The sequence below is a fragment of the Paracoccidioides brasiliensis genome (genome assembly GCF_000150735.1).
Source record: "Paracoccidioides brasiliensis Pb18 unplaced genomic scaffold supercont2.3, whole genome shotgun sequence".
NCBI classification, from domain to species: domain Eukaryota; kingdom Fungi; phylum Ascomycota; class Eurotiomycetes; order Onygenales; family Ajellomycetaceae; genus Paracoccidioides; species Paracoccidioides brasiliensis.
The window spans coordinates 144541-164322 of NW_011371360.1; the positions used below are offsets into that span (position 1 = coordinate 144541).

Genomic DNA, 19782 nt, shown 5'->3' on the forward strand with positions numbered 1-19782 from the left:
ATTATTATTGTGTCAGTGGCTTCTATATGATCTTCAAGCAACACTGCTGTGCATTTTCATTTGCTTTACTGACACTGATGAACGAAGAATCACAGAATTAATGATTTCTTCGCATATATGTATACATAGAACTCTAGGTTTAGGGAAATGCTTTATTGGCTACTAAACCTCGGTTCGCGGGACGTCAGGAAAAGGGGCAAGCATATTGGGAACAATAGTTTACCTGCGAATTAAATCATCATTTCAGTTGAAATATGTCTAAAATTTTACTGTCCTATCATACAGGAAATCTTGCGACTGTTATGCTCCTTAATTTTATCCCCATGACGCCCATTCTCCACCCCCAAGACTAAACGAGAAAATTCTATGATACAATGTAAGTAGATAGTCAACGAAGATCCCTATATATTCCCTGAAAATGAGAATGAAACAATGAGAAGGGACAGAATCAGAAAATATTAAATATATGTTACCCTATAATGCACGAAAAAGGAGAAAATGAAAAACAGTTAGTGAGGAATGGCAGGTGTTTGGACTGAAAGACTTCTAACAAAGACAATAGTCCAAACCAAAACGAGACATTCCCGAAGTCCCAATTAGCTGAACCCAGCACAAGACAAAAAACAAATTGAGTGAAGACTGGTTCACTGCAACAACTCTTCTGGCACCGGTTCCCCCAGATACAGCTCTTCACTCTCCCCCATCTCTGTAGCTGCCTTGCAGATCTTATCCTCGATCTTACGAGGATTCTCCGCCAAACGGCTCAGTACAACTCGCAGCAGATCTGTATACAGATTGACCTCATGGTCCTTCCGCGCCTTCGTGTCCAGATCCTCGATTAGTAGCCCTTGCTTAGCCAATTGGGTTTCTCTCCTATCACGAAGCGTTTCTAACAATTTAGACACATGTTGAAGGGTTTCTTTACTTCGCGGATTTATAGATATGCGACGACGTTGGCGGCGGGCCTTCTTACTGTTATCTGCCTTGGGAAGGGGAGGGAGGAGGCGGACGACTTCAAACATTAGGATGCGGCCTGTGACTACGTCTGGGATGTAGCCGAAAGCATGCCGCAGGGAATGCAGGGCGACGATCGTACCTTGAGGGTCAAGGGAGAAGGAGAAGCAGCGGAGAATTTGGTCGTAGAGATCTTTTGAGAAGAGTTGGCGGACGTTGGTTTGGTTGCGTGGTGTTAGGCTGAAGTACCAATCCATCATCTCTCGGAAGAGAACTCGAGCGGTGGGGAAGTTGGCGTCGAATGGTCGTCGGGCGCGGTCATATTGGATTTTACCGCAGTCCCAGAGACAGGCGAATGTTTCCAAGTCTGGGTGAACGGTGGCAGACATTTGCTGGTAGCGAGTCCAGACGCCAAGGACGTCATGTTTGCGTAACTCTGCGTAGAGGAGGTGATTCATGAAGAATGCATTAGGTCGCATTTGGGCTTTCTCGAGGCATTCAATGACGTAGTTAGCCATGCGGTCTTGTCCGCGTCGGGTATAATAGAGTAACAGGAGAGAAAATGTCTCGATGCTTGCCGGGGGAACAGTCTGGTTTTCATATGTCGGTAAACGGGTTCCATTCCCAGCATCATAGACAGATGGCTTAATCGACCCAGGAGACGGGTTCTTCTGCCGGGACCAAACATGGTCAATCCGTTCCTGAATCATCGCCCATCCGAGCTTCTCAGCCTTTTCTCGGCCAGAAGGGTTGTCTTTTCGGAGCCAGCCGCCAATGACCCCGTTTAAATGTCTTGCATCTGGCTTAATACCTCGTTCGTACATCAATTGAACGACCGCAACGGCGGAATCAACCTCTCCCATGCCAATTAACTTCTTCAACCAACTAGCATAAAAGAACTTATTCTGGAACTTTCGGGGCATTATCGTCAACGCGGAGAGAGATACTTTATTCACGTCAGCTTCTGTGATGCTGGAAGCTTGTAGATTTCCAACCAGACCCAGGGAGGCGTTATAAAGAGAAGTTGAGTCGGATGTAGTGGTTTGTCCAGTGAGCATCATATCTTTGAAGACCGCAACAGCCATGTCAACTCTGCCAGCTTTGAGAAAGCCAATACTTATGGAATCATAATCTGTCATGATTATGTCAGTCCCTAACATCGTTTTGAGCCGTAGATACAAAGTCCAAGCCCGGGCACCGTTCGTATTTCCTGGAATTTTAGCCCAGGCAATTATGATGGGTATTAAAATCCGAGGGGGGCGAGATTTGTCGTCCGCAAGAAATGCCATCGCAATATCCTGCGCGCGTTCCAATTCCCCATTAGCTATGAGTATCTGAACCCCTAGGTTCCAAAACTGCTCAACCTCTGTGCCAGCTGCATAGTTCAAGTGCTTCTCGCGAGTTTTCCACAGTGAAAAAGCTTTATTTGACTGTCCACTTTCAAGAAGAAGAGTAATATACTGCAGCCATTGAGATTGAGTTAAGTCCCGACCATTCGAAAGTATGTCCTCTGCCAAATCCTCCCAATGTCCCAAGAGCGGAGTTTGGGGGCTGGCGCTCTGGCTTTGAGAGTTCCACATTATGGTCAAGGTCTCTTCCGGTAATAAGTCAATGAAGGCTGGTATTGTTGCTCTACATCGTTGATATGACCTCCACAACTCTTGCCTATGGGCCCTTGTTGGGTCCTTAATCAGAAGCTTTAAATTTTGATTGAACCGGTTAACGTGCATTTGAGCTGTATCCGGGACTTTTAATTCAACTTCGAACGACTCTTTAGGAGGGGTTTTAGCCGGTGCCAGCATCTCCTTCGGATTCCATTCAGCTGATTTGCGCGTCTCCAAGTCTTGAGTCTCCTCCGCAATAATTTCTTCGAGGGCGCCAAAAAAATCTTGATAATCCTTATTATCCTTTGCCTCCTCCTCTGCATGTTCTTCTTCGTATTTGCGGACCGCGTTACGTACTATTTGTCTTTGGTTTTCCGACAGCTGTTTCATCAATGGGCTGTTGGGTCCAAACGGGCCTTGCTTTATCTCCTTTAGTTCCTCTTGTAGTTCCCTGATTTTGGCCCAAATAACCTCTTGCTCGGCTTGTTCTTCCTTCTCAGGGTATACCTCAATCTTCTCTTTGCTCGAGAGGGTAGGCTGCTCAAACCATCGTATTGAAGCTTTAGGTTCGTTGTTGCGACCATTTTCATTTGAGAGGGGGTTTATTGTCGAAGAGAACTGCCTTCGCAGATGAGGATTGGGAGGGAAACCGGAGCAAAGGCGACTCTTATGAACACCATGACGATGCCATTGAGCCCCGGACAGACTCAAGCGGCGCATGGATGTACAGGAGCGAAATTATACCATTAGAGAAGAAGTAAGAACTATGCCTTGCTTGAACTCAAAAGGAGTTGATGTTAAAGATTAGCGACCGAAGAAGTAATAATACGCCCAAGGGTAATATTACGGACGTGTAACTAACTAACCAATCTGATTATATAATCCTCCTAATCATCGCTTTACATTTTGAGCCCAGACAAGAAAACTTGAAGAATATCTCGTTTTATATTGCTCCAATGGCTCTCGGATGATTGAAAAATCAATGGCCAAGTTGCCGTTAGATTTTGGTTTTTTTAATAAAAATGGCCACTTCTGATAATCGCAAGGAGAACTGTGAGTTGAATGACCTTGACGGCTTAGAACACCAGGTTTGCCTTTACCCTTCATTCCTGTTCGCGGTCAATAAGCTAACCCTCGCGTAGACGTCGTATATCTATAACCCTATAAATAAGGCTCATTTCCAGACTGAACGCCCGTCCAAAAGACGTAAAGTGTCTAGCGTGTCGTCATCGCTGCATCAAAATGGTTTGCCCTTTGCACCTCTGCTTGAAGGGGAAGAGGACCCGGAATCTGTTAAACTACGGTATAACACGTTTCGCGGATTCTGGGCTAGCCAGGAGCAGGAAATCCAGGTACTACGGACTGACAATTTTAAATCATAGCAATCGACTCTGATCTTTCAATTAGGCTATACTTCGTGACGTGGACTCCGATATTTTGGGGAATGTGTCTACGTTCGTAGAGCTGACTTCACCTGAAAGGTACGGTGTCTGAATCTTTCTTTGAATGAGCTGTTGACCAATTCTATGTCTCTAGCTGTAATGGACGTATTCCCGCTGGGTTGATTGCCCTCGGCTCCAATATTTCTTCCATGGGGCGACTATTAGTTCGTCTACACGAACAGATGCAATCCTCGGACACTGGACAGGTTGTTGCTCTAGATTCTGGAGATGCGTCCAATCTGAAAACCGTTTTGAAGCATATCATTCGATCTGCCACAAATGACAATGATGGCAATGATGGGGATCAGGGTATATCAATGGACCGGACCGTAGGTTTATCACTCGCAATCTCCCCTTACCCACGTTATGCATCAACGCTGAAGTTCAAATAGGGACCAAAGCCTCTTTCCTATGATTTGGATATATTGCATTATCATGTAAAAGAGAAGGGGATTAAGAAAGTGATCATTGCTTTCCGGGACAGTGAAGCCTTTGATCAAGCTTTACTAGCGGATCTGATATCACTTCTCAGGTGGGAAACTTGATATCTTCTAACAGGCACACACTAATGTTGTTTTTCTTTTTTTTTTTTAGTTCTTGGGTTGATCGGATTTCCTTCGTTCTTCTTTTTGGAATTACTACATCAGTCGAACTTTTTGAAGCCAGGCTTCCAAGGTCCCTGGTGAATCTGCTACAAGGACGCAGGTTTGACGTTCAGAACTCTGGTGACTCTATAGACCGCATATACACCAATCTTCAGATGCGCCAGGAGGGAACTGTATGGCTAGGCCATAACGTGAGCAGAATACTTTTTGAGAAATCGAAGGACCATTTTCAAAGTCCCGAAAGCTTTGGGAATGGGATTAAGGTAAGAAGATCACAATAAATTACTCCCCTTCCCCCCTCTTTAGCTACATCGCTGACACAACTAGTACGCATATATGGCCCATTTCTTCGCCAATCCATTATCTACATTACTCTCAAAAAGTGCAACAACGACAAGCCTTCAAACAGAGCTATGCGAAGCAATCCGAAACATCCCGTCTTTCCGCACGTCAGTACTGTACTTACACAAGTATTTTCGGTCCTTCCATGCAATTACTCACTATTGTTAGGTATGTCCAAGGCTTGTTGGATGACGGAAAAGTGAAAAGAGTACGAAAACTTTTGGAAGACGACAAATTCTTAGCACAAGTCGCCAGAGACAATCTTCACGGCGGCCAGGAAAGTGTGAACGCCATGTTACATTCCGTTGAATTTCTCGAAACGGTGTTACGGTTTCTGAACACCACGAAGATGCCTACGCTTTCCGAACTTATTATTCAGGCTCTAGCAGGAGAACTCCTTAGTTCAAAAATTGTGGGAGATATGCTGGAGGAAATCAAAGAGCTGCCATCAAATGCCATCGAAAGCCTTTTTGCTGCGCTTCCACCCAGAATTGGGGATTTGGCTGTTTTCAAGGAGTTACTCCATAGGCTCCAATCGCTAGTAAGATGTAATAATGGCAGAGACCCTCTCCACAGCGAGTATGATGATCATCATTCATCCCATAAAACCACGGTTGTCGGACAGAGAGTCAAACTCACCAAAACCAAAGCAAAACTATCCAAACAAGATGCCGAATACACTGCTTTCGTCGATGACCTCAGCGCTGCGCTGCAACATTTCTTATCTAGAAACCTTATTTCACCTCAAGATCTCTTCATGCACGAGGCATTTCTCTATGACTTAAGAACGCCCATAAAGGATGTGTTTAATCCGCGACCTCGTTTCACCCTGGAGCGAGCACTTTCCACGCCATTTGATTACCTTGTTTCGGGTGCAAATTCTGCGGAGGCTGAGAATACAACGCTCTCTAAACCGTCAATTTCCATTCTCTATAGCCTTTACCTGGAGACCGGCTCTCTTGTCAATGTCTATGACCTGTGGCGTGCTTATTACACTATAGCAGCGGGGGAGGATATAGAAAAATCTGATGAGCGTCAAGCATTGGCACTGTTTTATCATGCTTTATCTGAACTGAAAATGATGGGGATAGTCAAGCATAGCAAGAAGAAGATCCACCATTTGGCCAAATCAGCTTGGATGGGTTTGTAAAAAATTTACAGTGCTCCAATAGTTAGATATACAGGATTGTAGAGATTAATGTCAACGCTTAATGCTGCATGGCTGCTTTTGGGGGAAAGGAGAGGGAAAGGGGGAAAATAAAAATAAATAAATAAATAAAATAAAAATATGGGGTATCATAATATTTCTCCGAAAACGTGCATGTGCAGTCTTCCCTCATAGATAAACCGGCGTCATTACCAAAATGAAATGCCTTTTAAAACAAAAACAGCGCTCCGAAAACGCCGGGAGCCTCGTAACTATTTCCATCTCCTAATTCATGATGTGGTGGCCTCATGTTTCACCACAGAGGCCACATCGGCCATGATCGTCGCGTCCTTCCCTGTCTTTCAGCTTCTAACTCTTCTTCAAGGTCACGATCAACCTCATCCGCCAACAATTCTAACTCAGCTTCGATATCCTCGTCCATCCTACTCCGAACAGGATGTATAATATCATCTCTCCCCAAAGGTCGTCCACCTTCACTGAAAACCATGGCTTCCCTCCGTCGCCGCCGCAGCGCTTGTTCTTCAGTTGTCCTTTCCTGACGTCGTCGCCCCTCCGTCCATGATGATAAGCCGGCTGTATCTTCACCACCAACCATCCAGACATCGCTATCACTACCGCTGTCATTATCACTATTACCACCATCGTCATAACTTCCACCAATTTCATCGTCATATATACTACCTGTATGCTCTTCCATTCTACTACCCATGAGCCCGTATTTCCGCAGCTGATTGATGCCCTCTTGGTGGGAGGAGAGGGTTCCGACGATAGAACTCATTACCGCGTCATCTGTACACCACGTTTTCGTTAAGAGGACCACGTCTGCGCTTTTGGATTCGTCATGGGTGACGCAGGGAAACGGATATTTCGAAAGCCATCGGCTGATAACGCCAGCCTCTAGCGCAGCGGGGATGTTTTCTCTTAGGATAATGTCAAGAGTAATTAGGGCTTTCTTCTCGCCCTGTGGCCGTGTTATAGGAAGAATTGGTGAAACTGAATTGTTGTTCTCTTCTTTATGCTCTGGGAGAAAGTTACACAGACAATCGACAAGGGCAGTATAGGTGGGCAGGTCTTTCAGTCGGCTGGAGACTGACGAACGGGACACTGTGAGAGAGACACGCATAATTAGCAGTACTTACAAAGGTGGAAATGCAAAGGAATAATATAACGAGGAACACTTACAAGACCTATTGGAGACCAAAAAATATAGAGCATTCAGAGCCTTGTTGCGGAGAGATGGATCCTTGCTTGAGAGGTCTTCCAGAAGTAGATCCCGAGTAGATCCTTTAGTCGATCTCTCGGATATAATCCTTAATGCCCTACATAGCTGTTAGAGTCTCTATCTCAGAGCATACATTCATCATTCCTTACGCTACTCGGAGATCGAAACTCGTGCTTTCAGATAACTTCTGCAGAGTTTCTAACTTAAGAGCTGCAATCGACGTTAGTTATCCCAAATGCGCGTTGAGGGGGTCCTTTTTACCATCCTCGGTCCCTTCACCAATTACCTGGTCATCTTTCTCTCCTTTCCTGATTGCAGTGAGCTCTCGGATTCGATGGAGCTCAGAAGCAATCCCGCGGACGGCAAAGAAGAGTGTGACACCTGCAAAGAGGATTTAGTTACGTTGAATAGGGAGATAGAATGCGATAAAAGCATACCTAGACATAGCCATACAACACGATCATTATTTTGTGAAGCCATATCTATTGCTGTCCTCTATTACAGCCACCTTGCTGCAGCTATCGAACGATGTAGTGCATACGGAGTATGTAAAGTCGGTTAAACATTGGCTGTGTGAAGTGGCAGAACATTAACTTAACTACTTACACTTAACTAGTCAAAGGCGGTGAGCCGCCTCTTTTCCGGCACTAAAATTATGTACTTTCGGTCTAAAAAATATCACTGTTATCCAACAACTAGGCATTCAACCCACACCTCTTGTGCTCCGTCCGAAGACTAATATCGCAATAATGGCCCCTTCTCAGCTTAAGCAGCTGAAGGCCTCTCTTCGGGAAAGCGGCATTCTGGGTCCCCAACAGTCGAAGAAGCAGAAGCAGAAAAATGCGAAGTCCGGTGCGGCCGCCGCAAACAAAATACAGCGTAATGCTGCGCTCGCGGGAATACGGGAGCGATTCAATCCCTTCGAAGTTAAAACGCCTTCAAGGCCTGCAAAATTCAGTTTTGCTTCGCGATCGAACCACGAGGCGCCACAGTCCAGACCAGGAGTTACAAAAGGGCTTGGAGAGCAAAGGGTTTGCTTTCCTACTTGCTCATATGTTCTATTTCCTTCCTGGAAATATCGTATGCTGACTTATCTGATCTAGAGGAAGGAAACACTGCTTAAAGAAATGCACCGTCGGGGCAAAGTTGGTACACTTCTTGATCGACGATTCGGTGAAAATGATCCGACAATGACCCCCGAAGAAAGGGCAGTAGAACGCTTTGCACGAGAGAGTCAGAAGAAACTAAAGAAGGAGTCAGTGTTTAATCTTGAGGATGAAGAGGATGAGATTGAACTTACGCATTTGGGGCAAGCTCTAATCTTTGACAAGGAAGATGGAGACGATTTTCATGAGGACGATCTGAATGGTTCTGATGAAGATGGAGACTCCGGAATAGCACGAAAACGGAGGCGCCTGGTTGAAGAAGACGATATGGAGGGACTGGCTGACGATTCAGAGGAGGAGGGGCCACCAGAACGGAAGAAATCGAAAAATGAAGTCATGAAGGAACTCATCGCAAAGTCAAAATTTCATAAATATGAGCGTCAAAAGGCGAAGGAGGATGATGACGATTTGCGAGCGACTCTTGATAAAGGTCTTCCCGAAATCTTTGAGATGATGAGAGGAGTAAAAAAACCTGAGCCGGAATCCTTGCCAAAACCTGATCTTATCGCGACAATGAATCCAGATCGCGCAGCACTCTTAAATGGAAAGGATAGAGACCAGGCTGATAAGGAATATGATCAACGGCTGAAGCAACTGGCGTTCGAGAAACGAGCTAAACCATTAGACCGTACAAAGACGGAAGAAGAGAGGGCAGAAGAGGAAGCAGAGAAGCTAAAACAACTAGAAAAGGAGAGACTCAGGAGAATGCAAGGAGAGAATGACGAATCATCCGAGAACGAGGAAAACGCTAGCGATAGAGAAATGGGGGATGAATCAGAGCGGGACGATGCGAAGGCATTTGGATTAGCTCAGCCCAGTAGCGTGACTGAGCTTGGGGTTGAGGAAGAAGATGATTTTATCATCGATAGCGACCTTGTTGAGTCCGATTCCGAAGCGGATCTCTCTTTGGACGAGAGTGACATTGCCAGCTCGGCTGATGAAGAAGAATCCGAAGATAAAGAAGATGAATTCATTGGGAGTTTAGTCCTTCCCCCCGACGCAGATGATGGAAAAGGGTTTGCGGACACCAATGCGGGTCTTTCCACAGTCTCGGGAAATCGGTCCCTGGCATATACATACCCATGTCCAGAAAACCATGAGCATTTTTTGCAAATAATACAGGCTGCCAAAACTGAAGACCTGCCAACCATTGTCCAGAGAATCCGAGCTCTCCACCATCCTCGACTCCACGGCGACAATAAATCAAAACTTGCTGCCTTTTCGAAGGTGCTTGTGCAGCATACTGCGTTCCTGGCTAACCAACCAAACCACCCACCATTCGCTGTCCTTGAGAATTTACTGCGACATATCCACTCGATGACCAAATCTCAACCAGAACCAGTGGCTACTGCGATGAGAAACCATCTACGAGAGATGTCAGACAATCGCCCTTTGGAATTGCTACCAGGAGATCTTGTTATCTTAACAGGCGTCGCAACCATATTCCCCACATCTGACCATTTTCATGCGGTCGTCACTCCATCCATGCTTGCAATGGGTAGATACCTTGGCCAGAGCAATATCACCAACATTGGCGATGTTGTGACTGGTGCCTATATTGCAACCCTTTGCATCCAATATCAAACTCTAGCTAAGCGATATATACCGGAATTCATTAACTACGTGCTAAATGCGCTATGTATCCTAGCGCCCAGCGAACCCCAAACCACATTTGGGTTCTTTCCCATTAGAAAACCAACTGCTTCCTTACGAATAATAACCCCATCGAAGCTCTCCTCGTCAGCACCAATCAGAAAACCTGCATTTTGGGATATTCTCTCCGACTCTTCTGCTGACACAGTTGAGCAAGAAACTATCAAATTGTCTTTACTCAGTACCTTTGTCGATCTCCTCGACCAGGCCGCCGATCTCTGGACCTCTAAATCAGCCTTCTGCGACATTTTTTCCCCAGCCAACCGTGTCCTTAAGCACCTTAGCAAATCCATTAACAACAACCTCTCTTCCACACTCTCCGATCAGCTTCGTAGAATCTGTGACAAGCTCCAGGCGCTGCTTAAGCAGTCGGACCTCGCCCGCCGCCCTCTTGTACTACACAACCACCGACCTCTCGCGATTAAAACCGCCATACCTAAATTCGAGGAATCCTTCAACCCGCACCGCCACTACGATCCTGATCGTGAACGTGCCAAGCTTAATAAATTGAAAGCGGAGCATAAGCGTGAGCGCAAGGGGGCTATGCGCGAACTGCGTAAAGATGCAAACTTCATTGCGCGCGAAAGTCTCCGTGAGAAGCGCGAAAAGGATGCGGAGTATGAGCGCAAGTATCGTAGACTTGTCGCAGAGATTCAGGGCGAAGAGGGGAGAGAGGCAAAGGCCTATGAGAAAGAGAAGAAAGCTAGGAAGGCAAAGAGGTAGATTGCATTTTCTGGGGTCATTTTTGGTTATCGTGTTGCTTTTGCTTCGTTGTATATGCTCTGTATACCCCCATTCCTGGCTACATACTCCTAGATGCGTTGTTCTTGGGAGAGCCAGGGTACGCCTCCCCTCTGATATTTTTCTCATATTTTTCAAGAAATGGTTTATAAAACGAGAAAACTAAAAAGCGCAAGCCGTGTAATGTCAATAGTGATGTTAGAATCATCTTATTCTTAATTCTCTGTAACTGTTTCTAAACAGGGTATATATGCAGAAATACTGACATGTGTGAGAAAATGACAACATCCACAAGGCCTGTCTATGAGGCAACCAAGTTTTGGAAAAGCCGACCGCACCCAAAAAGAAAAAAAGAAAAAAAGAAAGAAAGAAAAAAAAAAGTAAATAAATTATTAAAAAACCGATAGAATATACTGTACAAAAGACAAATATTAAGAAATCACATCTTAAGCTCCACCCCGACCTTAATCAGGTACTCGCATTTCGTGAGCTGCCCTTTATCGATCACCCTCGTCTCCGTCTTGCCTGTCTTGACATACAAGTTGTGCAGCACTCTATCACCTTTCTTATTCAAAACTGTCCCCCACTTAGGGCTGCCTTTAGCTCTGTGCGTATTTGGATCATAGCTGCGGATGAAACTCGTCCAGTAACTTTGCATAAGGGGCACAATAGGCGCATTGACACCTCCACGCATGTATGACTGTGGTCCATAGCCGTGCGCAGGACCCCAAATGGCAGGAAGATCAGCCGTGTGGCCAACCCCAACGCCAGATTTCGTAGATGGCGGGTCGTCGACGTCGTAGTGAAAGTGCCATGCTTTTTCGTGGTTGCCCCATGTGCTGCTGGCAAGGCTTAAAGCGAGAGCGGGACAATTGTACCGCATATTACCATAGGCATTGCTGGCTTGGCGCCAGTATGGTCCAGAGTTGGGAAAATCATCATTGGTCTTCGGGAAAAGCTTGTGGATCTTGTCCAGGTGCTTTTGCTGCAGGGCTGGAAATTGGTTCTTCAGGAAGTCGTCAGATTCTTTGAAGCTTTTTGTCTTTTTGGGGATGAAGACGGTGCCCTCGTTAGTGTCTGAGCCGAATATCGTAGGAACTTTCTTTATTTTTCCAGCTCCGATGAGCCTGTAGGTATAGTCCGTGATTAAATCGCCATCGATGGTTGGGCTGTACATGAATAATGGCGGGGCATTGCTGCCCGGGAGGGGGTAGGTTTTGTCGAGCCTTTGGATGTTCGCTGCGTCCATCTTGCGGAGACATGCGAGAGAATCCTTGCCGTTGCATTTCGTATTTTTGACAAGGTTGTTATACATATATTGGCTTTCTTTGATTGTTAACTGAGTTCCAAACGAGGGAGAGCCCGCTGCTGCCGCATGGAAAGTATTGACACTCTTCCCCCCAAATGCTGTGAGCAGATAATATACGGAGGCAGCGCCGGCGCTATTTCCACCGATTGTGACATGGTTGGGGTCTCCGCCAAACTGAAAATTAAGTTAGCATAAGAAATGTCCAACTTCACTCCCGGCCAGCGATCAATATTTGATATCTCTCGTTCGTTGAACAGAAAACATGAGCGACGGTACATACCTTATTAATATGCGCCTTAACCCATTCAAGAGCCTTAATTTGGTCTTTAAGGCCATTGTTAAGACTAGCTTTCTCTTTGATTTCTTTGCCTGCAAGGAAACCGTAAAGCCCAACACGATAGTTGAAGGTCACAACGATGACATTCATGGCAGAAGCCTCAATAATCCCAGTGCCATTCAGCCTTGATCCAGCAAGGCCGTTAAAGCCACCACCTTGAATATAAAAATAAACAGGTAGCTTAGCATTCGGTTTAGCTTTCGACGGCGCATAGACGTTGATGAAGAGACAATCTTCCGATGTATGCTTGTGTGGCACGACGCGGGTTCCCAGACATGCGAGACCGTGCTGTGGAATGTGTCTCAGCCATATCCTACTGCCAAATACTCACACCACTTCGATCTAGATCAAGAACGTAAAAGAAAAGAAAAGAAAAGAGAGAGAGAGAGAGAATTTAAAAAAAATAAAATAAAATAAAAGAACACGAAGACATGAAGGCTTACTTGATCAGCAATCTGATCCTTCGTCTCCTTCAGGGGATCCTTCGGTGCCGCGAAGCGGAGTTGGCTTAAGGGGGGTGCTGCATATCGCATACCAAGCCAATGAGTAACTCCGCCGGGATTTTGTACTCCTCTGTATTTGGCATAGCCCAAGTTAACCAAAGGGTCCACGGCATGTACCAACTGCAAGGCATTCAGAAGGGATATCAGGAGAACCAGAGATGCATATACCGCCATGAGACATATGCAGCAAGCAAAAGAATTATATGCAACAGGAACGAAGAGAGGAAATCATAAAAGTAACTAATTAACGAACCGCAAAAATAAATAAATAAATAAATAAATAAATAAAAATAACAGCAAGATGAAGGAGATGATATATATAAACTGCCTTTCCGTGACACCACCCCATGCAATATGGCATGTCTCCTGCAGGAAACCATCTTGCTGCTATCAGCGATCATTCAAAATAGTAATAGGATTGAGCCCGCGCGCCAGAAACCTTGCCAAATACAAAATGCAACCCCCCTCTGAAAGTGGAGTCCTGGGTGCGGGGGAGTCCATCGCACACAGTCTTGGCCGTCATTCTGTGCGAATAGTGTTCATGTATGGTTATTATGGTTAGTTATATCCAGATGCTATTTGACTAAGTATTCAAAAGTAGATAGATAGTTAAGTGGCTGTGAGCATGTCGTAAGCTGTCAGCAAGAAAGACAAGGCAAAGACTCAAAACATCAGCAGGAGAGAACAAAATAGCGTTTTGCCAAATAGCAAGGGAAAAGCTTAGCTTCGTCCCCTCTTCAATATATTAGTTATCAATCATCAGTTAACAAGTTAATTAGTTGAGAATCTGTTTCAAAGCTCTTCAGTTCAAGCCACGTACATTTTACAACGGCAAAAGGGTAGTATCACAACTCTAACCGAAGAGATAAATAACTACCTGAAGTGAAGCTGCCCGGGCAAAAAGGTTCTGGCTAGAAACCTTTTAACAACCTCATTCATTTCTTCATCAACGGCTCCATGCGTTGCTATTTCAAGCGCCGGGGGATGATATTTTGGCCCTTGGCTAGGATCAGAAGTTAAAATGGTGCTCTCCGGCGGGCTTTGCTTTCTGGCTCGACGATCTGCCGGTCGGCTAGTTATGATACTAATAACTCAAGTGAAGTAAATATATAGAGAGAGGCATGCAGTCATTCGATAGCCGACAGATTAGATGTAACGCAGCATGTTTGAGGAATGGGTAACTGAAGTTAAAGGGAGAGAGATCCAACACTGAAACGACAGTGGTGGCGTAGGGAGTTTAACTATGCAGTTAACTTCCCGAGTGCTTCGACGAAACTTAGTTATCCATGGAGCAAAATCCTTCATAATATCCGATCCCATCAACTCGTTAGCGATTGGGTAAGAAAATAGGGGTTATTTTATTACTGCAACTATCCAACCAGAAATAGCACCTAATTCCCGAGTTAAAACATCCCAGTTCGGGGGTTTCTTTTATGCTGTAGGCAACTATGTAATTGCATTTTAAACGAAATTAATTTAGCTTTAGTTTAGTTAATATAAGTTAAACTAGTTAATTAACTTGGTTACCAGGGGAATCTGTGCATTGAAATTTGGATTCTATATCTGAAAAGCGTCAGGTTTCGCGTGAAAAAGTCTTCAAATCAAACTCATGATGTTCAAACAACCTTTGATTCAGCCAGTTAATAGTTAGTTGCCTATGTGAGAATAGTGCATTCATTCAAGGCCAGCTGCCCACCGAGATGGGCATACAAAACATTAAAAACATTCCCGCTGCCGCCGTTAATCCCAACTCCGCAAACAAACTCGAGGGCCGTGGATTTTATGCTCAAATGCCGAAGCCAGATTTGTCAAGGTGCATATCCGTGAAAATTGCATGTTGCCTACCGTCTCGTAGCCTGGGTTTCTTCCCACTCGACCCAGTGCTCCTGGACGAGACGGGCCGCCCAAGCAGTCCGCTTGTCTGGCGTGGTTGCTCTGGACGCCACCGTTGCTGACGAGAGTGGCACAACCTTGGGCATGCCCTTCGGCTACGAGCTGTTCCAACGTGCGTGTTTTGTTACCGCCATAGGCAAGGGCGGAATTTAGATCGAACACGCTATTGCGTAGATCGAGGCTTTCCCGGCCGGGATCGGCGGTGATGCGGGGCCAGCTCGTGGATAGGGGATGGGCCAAGGAGGAGGGGATTGGGGGGGGTATCGCCCGCAAATTTTTGTCTGGGAGGAGCATTGCTACCAGACGTTATCTTGTTGGTGTTTACTTAATACCTGTATGGTGTTGTTCGGGTGAGTAGGTCCTTGCTGACTCGTAACTAATCAGAGCATCCAGGTAACTAGTTAAGGGCTAGCAAAAATGATTAAACGGAGGTAACGAGAGCAACAGAGAAATACGCTACATATCATAGGTTGACTTGCTTGCCTGCCATTCCCCATCTCCATTATCACGAATGGGGTGCATTCTCTGTCGACAAGAGGTTGAGAACAGCTCTCTCGAGGATCAAACATCCAATGCCAACTTGCGGGGAGGGCTGGGGACAGCGGCGCAACCCGAAGGTTTGCGAAAAGACACAACCAACGCGACACGCAGCTTCCAGGCATGTTGCTGGTCTGGCATTCCGTGAGCTAAAAGGTAGTTACCTGCTATGGCTCACTGATTCATGCTGCTGTCTCTTGCTGTGAGGCTCTGCTAAATTATTCGTGCCCATGGGCTAACTAATTAGGGCTCAGGGGCGTGTCAGGGGAGACTGGCGTATCCAGCCGTCAAGTGTCTTTTAAAACCAAAACTGGTCACAAATCTTGGCTTGTGATGCTCCTGAAAGATGCTTGAGATTCTCGAACTTCAGGTGTTCAGCTGGAGAACGATTGAGGTCCATCTGCCTTCCTTCACACAGTTTTTGCTAACTTATTTTGCTTAGGGAACTGCTGTGGAGCTACGGAGAAGCACGCAGGGGAAGTCAAGGCCGTAGTTAATCTATTCCCATTTGTTTCATACGCGCCCACTAAATGGCGGCTATGGGAATGGCACGCTTCTCATTGCCGCGCCCTCTTCTGGTCCCTACATCTCCCATTTAACTGACTGTCATGTCACTCTTTGTACTTTATATTTCTGCCAAAGACAAAAAAAAAAAAAACCTCTGCTAAATGATTGGGGACCCGATGAGAGGTTGAATTCGCAGCGTCTTCTTACGCGGTAAAACGTCGGAGAGATGGAAATTATGCTAGCGAACAATCTATTTTGAAATATCCTTCCACTGCATATCGCCGTCCAATAAAGGAAAACATTAGTCCCATTCGGCGCGAATTATTTCTGCGTGCTTCTCAGAACGCGGGGTAATCTTCATTGGGAACCGCTGCGGCAAAAAAAACCCAACCTTTCCTTCAACTTCTCTGGGTCTGGGACAATTTCGTTTCCCTGCGCATCACGGGCTATGCCGAACCCAAAGTCCCATAGCATACGTGAAACTCCAAGAAAGATGGAACGCTCTGCAACATGCATTCCCTGGCAAATCCTCCACCACGCACCAAAGCCAAAGTGGTCACGTTTGGACACGTCCGGGTTCGAGGCAGCCTCACTTGCGGTTTGGAAGTCGTTGAAATAACGCAGGGGATCGAAGCTTCTGGGACTACAGATCACAGCAACCGAACATAGCATTGCAGTACAGATGCCATCTCAACGTAATGCTTTAAAGCTGCCGCAGTTCATCTCCTCGTTGTCTATCCAGGCCCAGTCAGGAAGTATTTCCACAAAAAAAAAAAAAAAAAAAAAATCCCACCCGAGGAAGTGGCGCACGGAAACTAATTGCTTTCCGCGATTTTAGCCACCTTTCCTGAAGAGGATGGGGTATTTCGACGATGCGGTTCGGCGTTTTCTTCAACCAACGATATGGTAAATGTCTGACAAGGATGTACGGATATGACCACACACGATGTATTAGGCCTGGAATGACCATCGGGCGCAGTCTTGTGCCCAAACGCACATGTTTCAGCAACTCCCACAGAAGAGAGGTATTGAGAAGCCATTTCGAAACATGATAACACCACCCTTGGGTATTTAGAACCTCCAATTCCACCCCTCCAACAGGATGTAGTTAGAGACGAACGCTCGAGACTATGGTACGTTGCGTTGCCATCTCACACAATGATGTGTCATACGAACACCAAACAGCTAGGCTGCATCCCCACGCATCTCTCCATATCGATGATGCCACCAACATGCTTGCTTGCAGATCGCGGGTCGCGGGTCGCGGGGCGGCTGCCTTTTTATGAACTGCTTTCCGAGCCAATTAAAAATCAAAAGGTGAAAAGAGAACTGGAAAATTTTTGGGATGAACCAGCCAGTTGGAGCGTTTGTTGTCCCAATGCACCCAATTCACAGGTTTTTGGAGAGAATTTTTGCACCAGACAGTAGTTACACTTCATCCGCTTGATGAGAGAATTTGTCGAAATATTAAAATGCCATTTGCTCAACATGTTTCGCAAAACGTATCCTTTGGCTTAGGCAAAGGAATCCGATAATATCTTTCACCATAATTGAAGCAAGTTTATTTACTTGTTATTTACGCAGAGCAAACCTGGTGAAAATTCAAAAAAGGTACGTTGTCGAGTGACTGTGTGGGAAGCTGAAATATGCCCAAGGATTGTGACATGTTCCCAAACCCTTTGTTGAGCATAATGAATGGATCAGTTTCTGCATATATGTGGAAGCTATGGCAGTAGATGGACGCCTTTAATCCTTAAAGAAGCCTGAATCCAACCGTAAGCCGTTGTTGACGACATAGTTGCGCATAGTGAATCAACATCATCTGTTGTATCTGTAAGATCGAGCGGAGATCACATGACGTGCCAAGTAATCGCAGGACGGAGCTCAAAGCTTCCTTAAAACACTCTGCGGAAAGAAAGTCGACAGCATTCAACCAACCGCGAGGCCCTTCGCCAGCTTCTGACTATGACGGGGATAAAGATGGATAACATTCTAGTTCCATGATATATACGGTGACTGCGCAATTTGGCCATTCAAAGTTTTGGGTGTGGCATAAACATGCCTCACCATCCTTCATTCTCGAAGCGCTCAGGCGGAAGCCAAGGAGACAATAAGAATGCAGAGAACGAGGAGGAAGTAGAGGACTACATGTCAATGACTATTGTCGAGCCATCTAGGCCACAGGGGCGGAAGGAAACATACAGTGAAATGCGCTTGAGAAAGCAAAGGGAGGTTCGTTGAATCCTGCACAAATTAACTGACGTAAACCGTGATATCGTTGTCTCCCTTGCTTATATTGTTATGTTTTGTAACCACAGCAAACTGCACCATACTGCCTCCCATAGACATGCCATTATGAGTTGCTGACAGCGTGTACGCTTCTCATTCGTAGTCTGAAGCCAAGTCCCGTGTCCCGTCCAAAGCAGAGCGGGCTGCTGCTGAGGCTGCTCGAAGAGACTCCGCGCTCTCTACTAGCGCTCTTGACCCCTCGAACAAAGGTTTTCAGATGATGGCTAAACTAGGCTTCAAGCCAGGAACTGCTCTTGGAAAAGATCGGTCTCCCGAATACGCATCTGGTGTTGATGAGTGGAACCGGCGACTCACAGAACCTCTAAATGTGATGGTCAAGGAGGATAGAGGAGGGATCGGGATGGATAGTGAGAAAAAGCGAAAAATAAGAGAGCAAGCTGAAAGTGAAACGAAGAGAGTTAAGGCTGAAGAAGACGATTTTAGAGAGAGGGTTAGGCGTGAAAGAGAAGAAAAGAGGACTGAGGGATTGTTCATCGCCGCCCAAAAGGTCGCAGAAAGATTGGATGTTGAGCAGGTTGAAGATGAAGAGAACATGAGCCTTAGTGACCGAGACCGTACGGAAACATCACCAAAGGATCCTACCAAACAAGGCCTCAAAGCCAATTCCACACAACCATCCATATCTACTGCTACTGGTAACGCAAAGCGCCACACCAAGCCAACATCGCAAATCAACGTACTCTATCGTGGCCTCGTCCGCGCTCGGGAGGAGAGTTTGCGCAATCAGCAAGCTCGTCGTGGCCTGTACCAGTCACTCTCCTCCAAAAACCCAGACCTGATACCGAACCTCGAAAATCTTCCGACATATGGCGATGACCAGCTAGAGCCGGATGATAGGCTTGCCTTAGGTCGAAATGCAGAAGGAGAAGTTCTTGAAGTTGAATTGGAAGAAAGCGAAGACGAGGAGCTGGCAGAGTTTAATGCTTTAAGCGCCCAGGATCGGTTGTTCAGGGTGGTGATGTACCTCCGCGAGAAATATCGATATTGCTTCTGGTGCAAGTATCGCTACGAAACCGAGGAAATGGGAGGCTGTCCAGGCTTAACGGAAGATGATCATGACTGAGGTAGCCTCTCCATCTGCGTTTTAATTAGACGTATGATGATACCTTGATATGCCTTGCAGCTGTGTCTTGCTCGGCTGCGAAGTTCTTAAAACGTGGCTTAATGGGTGCTAGCCCACCTTTTGCCTGCTTCAAAATCGCAGGCTCTGGGTCATCCATTTAAAACTAACAAGCATTAATAGTGGTCCCCCCCCCAATCTTTTGCCTTAGTGCATCTGCCATTTTGCCTGCCCCCCCCCCCAAGAGGTGATGTTTTTTTAAAAAGGGGTCTCCTTCCTATGGACGGGGGTCAACATAATATAGTTCCGCGCTCAACTAGTCGTGCTATTGGCCTAATCCTCGGACGGGGGTGAGAACAGAAAAGCACCCCCGTGATGGCTCGGATCTTTTATGTAGGGTTTTACGGAGCCGCAGGGGTCGGGGAAGGA

General features: G+C 46.0%; 8 protein-coding genes across 8 annotated transcripts; 3 read left to right on the forward strand and 5 right to left on the reverse strand.

The window, feature by feature from the left end:
* Positions 1–644: 644 nt before the first annotated feature.
* On the reverse strand, positions 645–3278 carry PADG_02432 (uncharacterized protein; the record flags this gene model as incomplete). The annotated part of the gene is made up of 1 exon (XM_010760148.1): positions 645–3278. One exon carries the CDS (start codon positions 3276–3278, stop codon positions 645–647), a length of 2634 nt encoding a protein of 877 aa, XP_010758450.1.
* A 302-nt stretch (positions 3279–3580) lies between these two features.
* PADG_02433 (uncharacterized protein) lies at positions 3581–6097 on the forward strand (the record flags this gene model as incomplete). Its single annotated transcript, XM_010759685.1, has 8 exons — positions 3581–3646; positions 3701–3910; positions 3966–4039; positions 4095–4329; positions 4393–4532; positions 4595–4868; positions 4933–5054; positions 5116–6097. The coding sequence occupies 8 exons, from the start codon at positions 3581–3583 to the stop codon at positions 6095–6097; spliced, it is 2103 nt and encodes a 700-aa protein (XP_010757987.1).
* A 310-nt stretch (positions 6098–6407) lies between these two features.
* PADG_02434 (uncharacterized protein) lies at positions 6408–7817 on the reverse strand (the record flags this gene model as incomplete). Its single annotated transcript, XM_010759686.1, has 5 exons — positions 6408–7219; positions 7298–7434; positions 7487–7535; positions 7599–7718; positions 7775–7817. 5 exons carry the CDS (start codon positions 7815–7817, stop codon positions 6408–6410), a joined length of 1161 nt encoding a protein of 386 aa, XP_010757988.1.
* Positions 7818–8086: 269 nt separating this feature from the next.
* Positions 8087–10879, forward strand: PADG_02435 (snoRNA-binding rRNA-processing protein NOP14; the record flags this gene model as incomplete). Its single annotated transcript, XM_010760149.1, has 2 exons — positions 8087–8368; positions 8441–10879. The coding sequence occupies 2 exons, from the start codon at positions 8087–8089 to the stop codon at positions 10877–10879; spliced, it is 2721 nt and encodes a 906-aa protein (XP_010758451.1).
* A 457-nt stretch (positions 10880–11336) lies between these two features.
* On the reverse strand, positions 11337–13220 carry PADG_02436 (uncharacterized protein; the record flags this gene model as incomplete). Its single annotated transcript, XM_010760150.1, has 3 exons — positions 11337–12380; positions 12487–12831; positions 12987–13220. The coding sequence occupies 3 exons, from the start codon at positions 13218–13220 to the stop codon at positions 11337–11339; spliced, it is 1623 nt and encodes a 540-aa protein (XP_010758452.1).
* A 1566-nt stretch (positions 13221–14786) lies between these two features.
* On the reverse strand, positions 14787–15233 carry PADG_02437 (uncharacterized protein; the record flags this gene model as incomplete). Its single annotated transcript, XM_010760151.1, has 1 exon — positions 14787–15233. The coding sequence occupies one exon, from the start codon at positions 15231–15233 to the stop codon at positions 14787–14789; it is 447 nt and encodes a 148-aa protein (XP_010758453.1).
* Positions 15234–15774: 541 nt separating this feature from the next.
* Positions 15775–16655, reverse strand: PADG_11426 (uncharacterized protein; the record flags this gene model as incomplete). Its single annotated transcript, XM_010760596.1, has 2 exons — positions 15775–15880; positions 16375–16655. 2 exons carry the CDS (start codon positions 16653–16655, stop codon positions 15775–15777), a joined length of 387 nt encoding a protein of 128 aa, XP_010758898.1.
* Positions 16656–18041: 1386 nt separating this feature from the next.
* On the forward strand, positions 18042–19356 carry PADG_02438 (uncharacterized protein; the record flags this gene model as incomplete). Its single annotated transcript, XM_010760152.1, has 2 exons — positions 18042–18215; positions 18376–19356. 2 exons carry the CDS (start codon positions 18042–18044, stop codon positions 19354–19356), a joined length of 1155 nt encoding a protein of 384 aa, XP_010758454.1.
* Between the last annotated feature and the right edge of the window lie 426 nt (positions 19357–19782).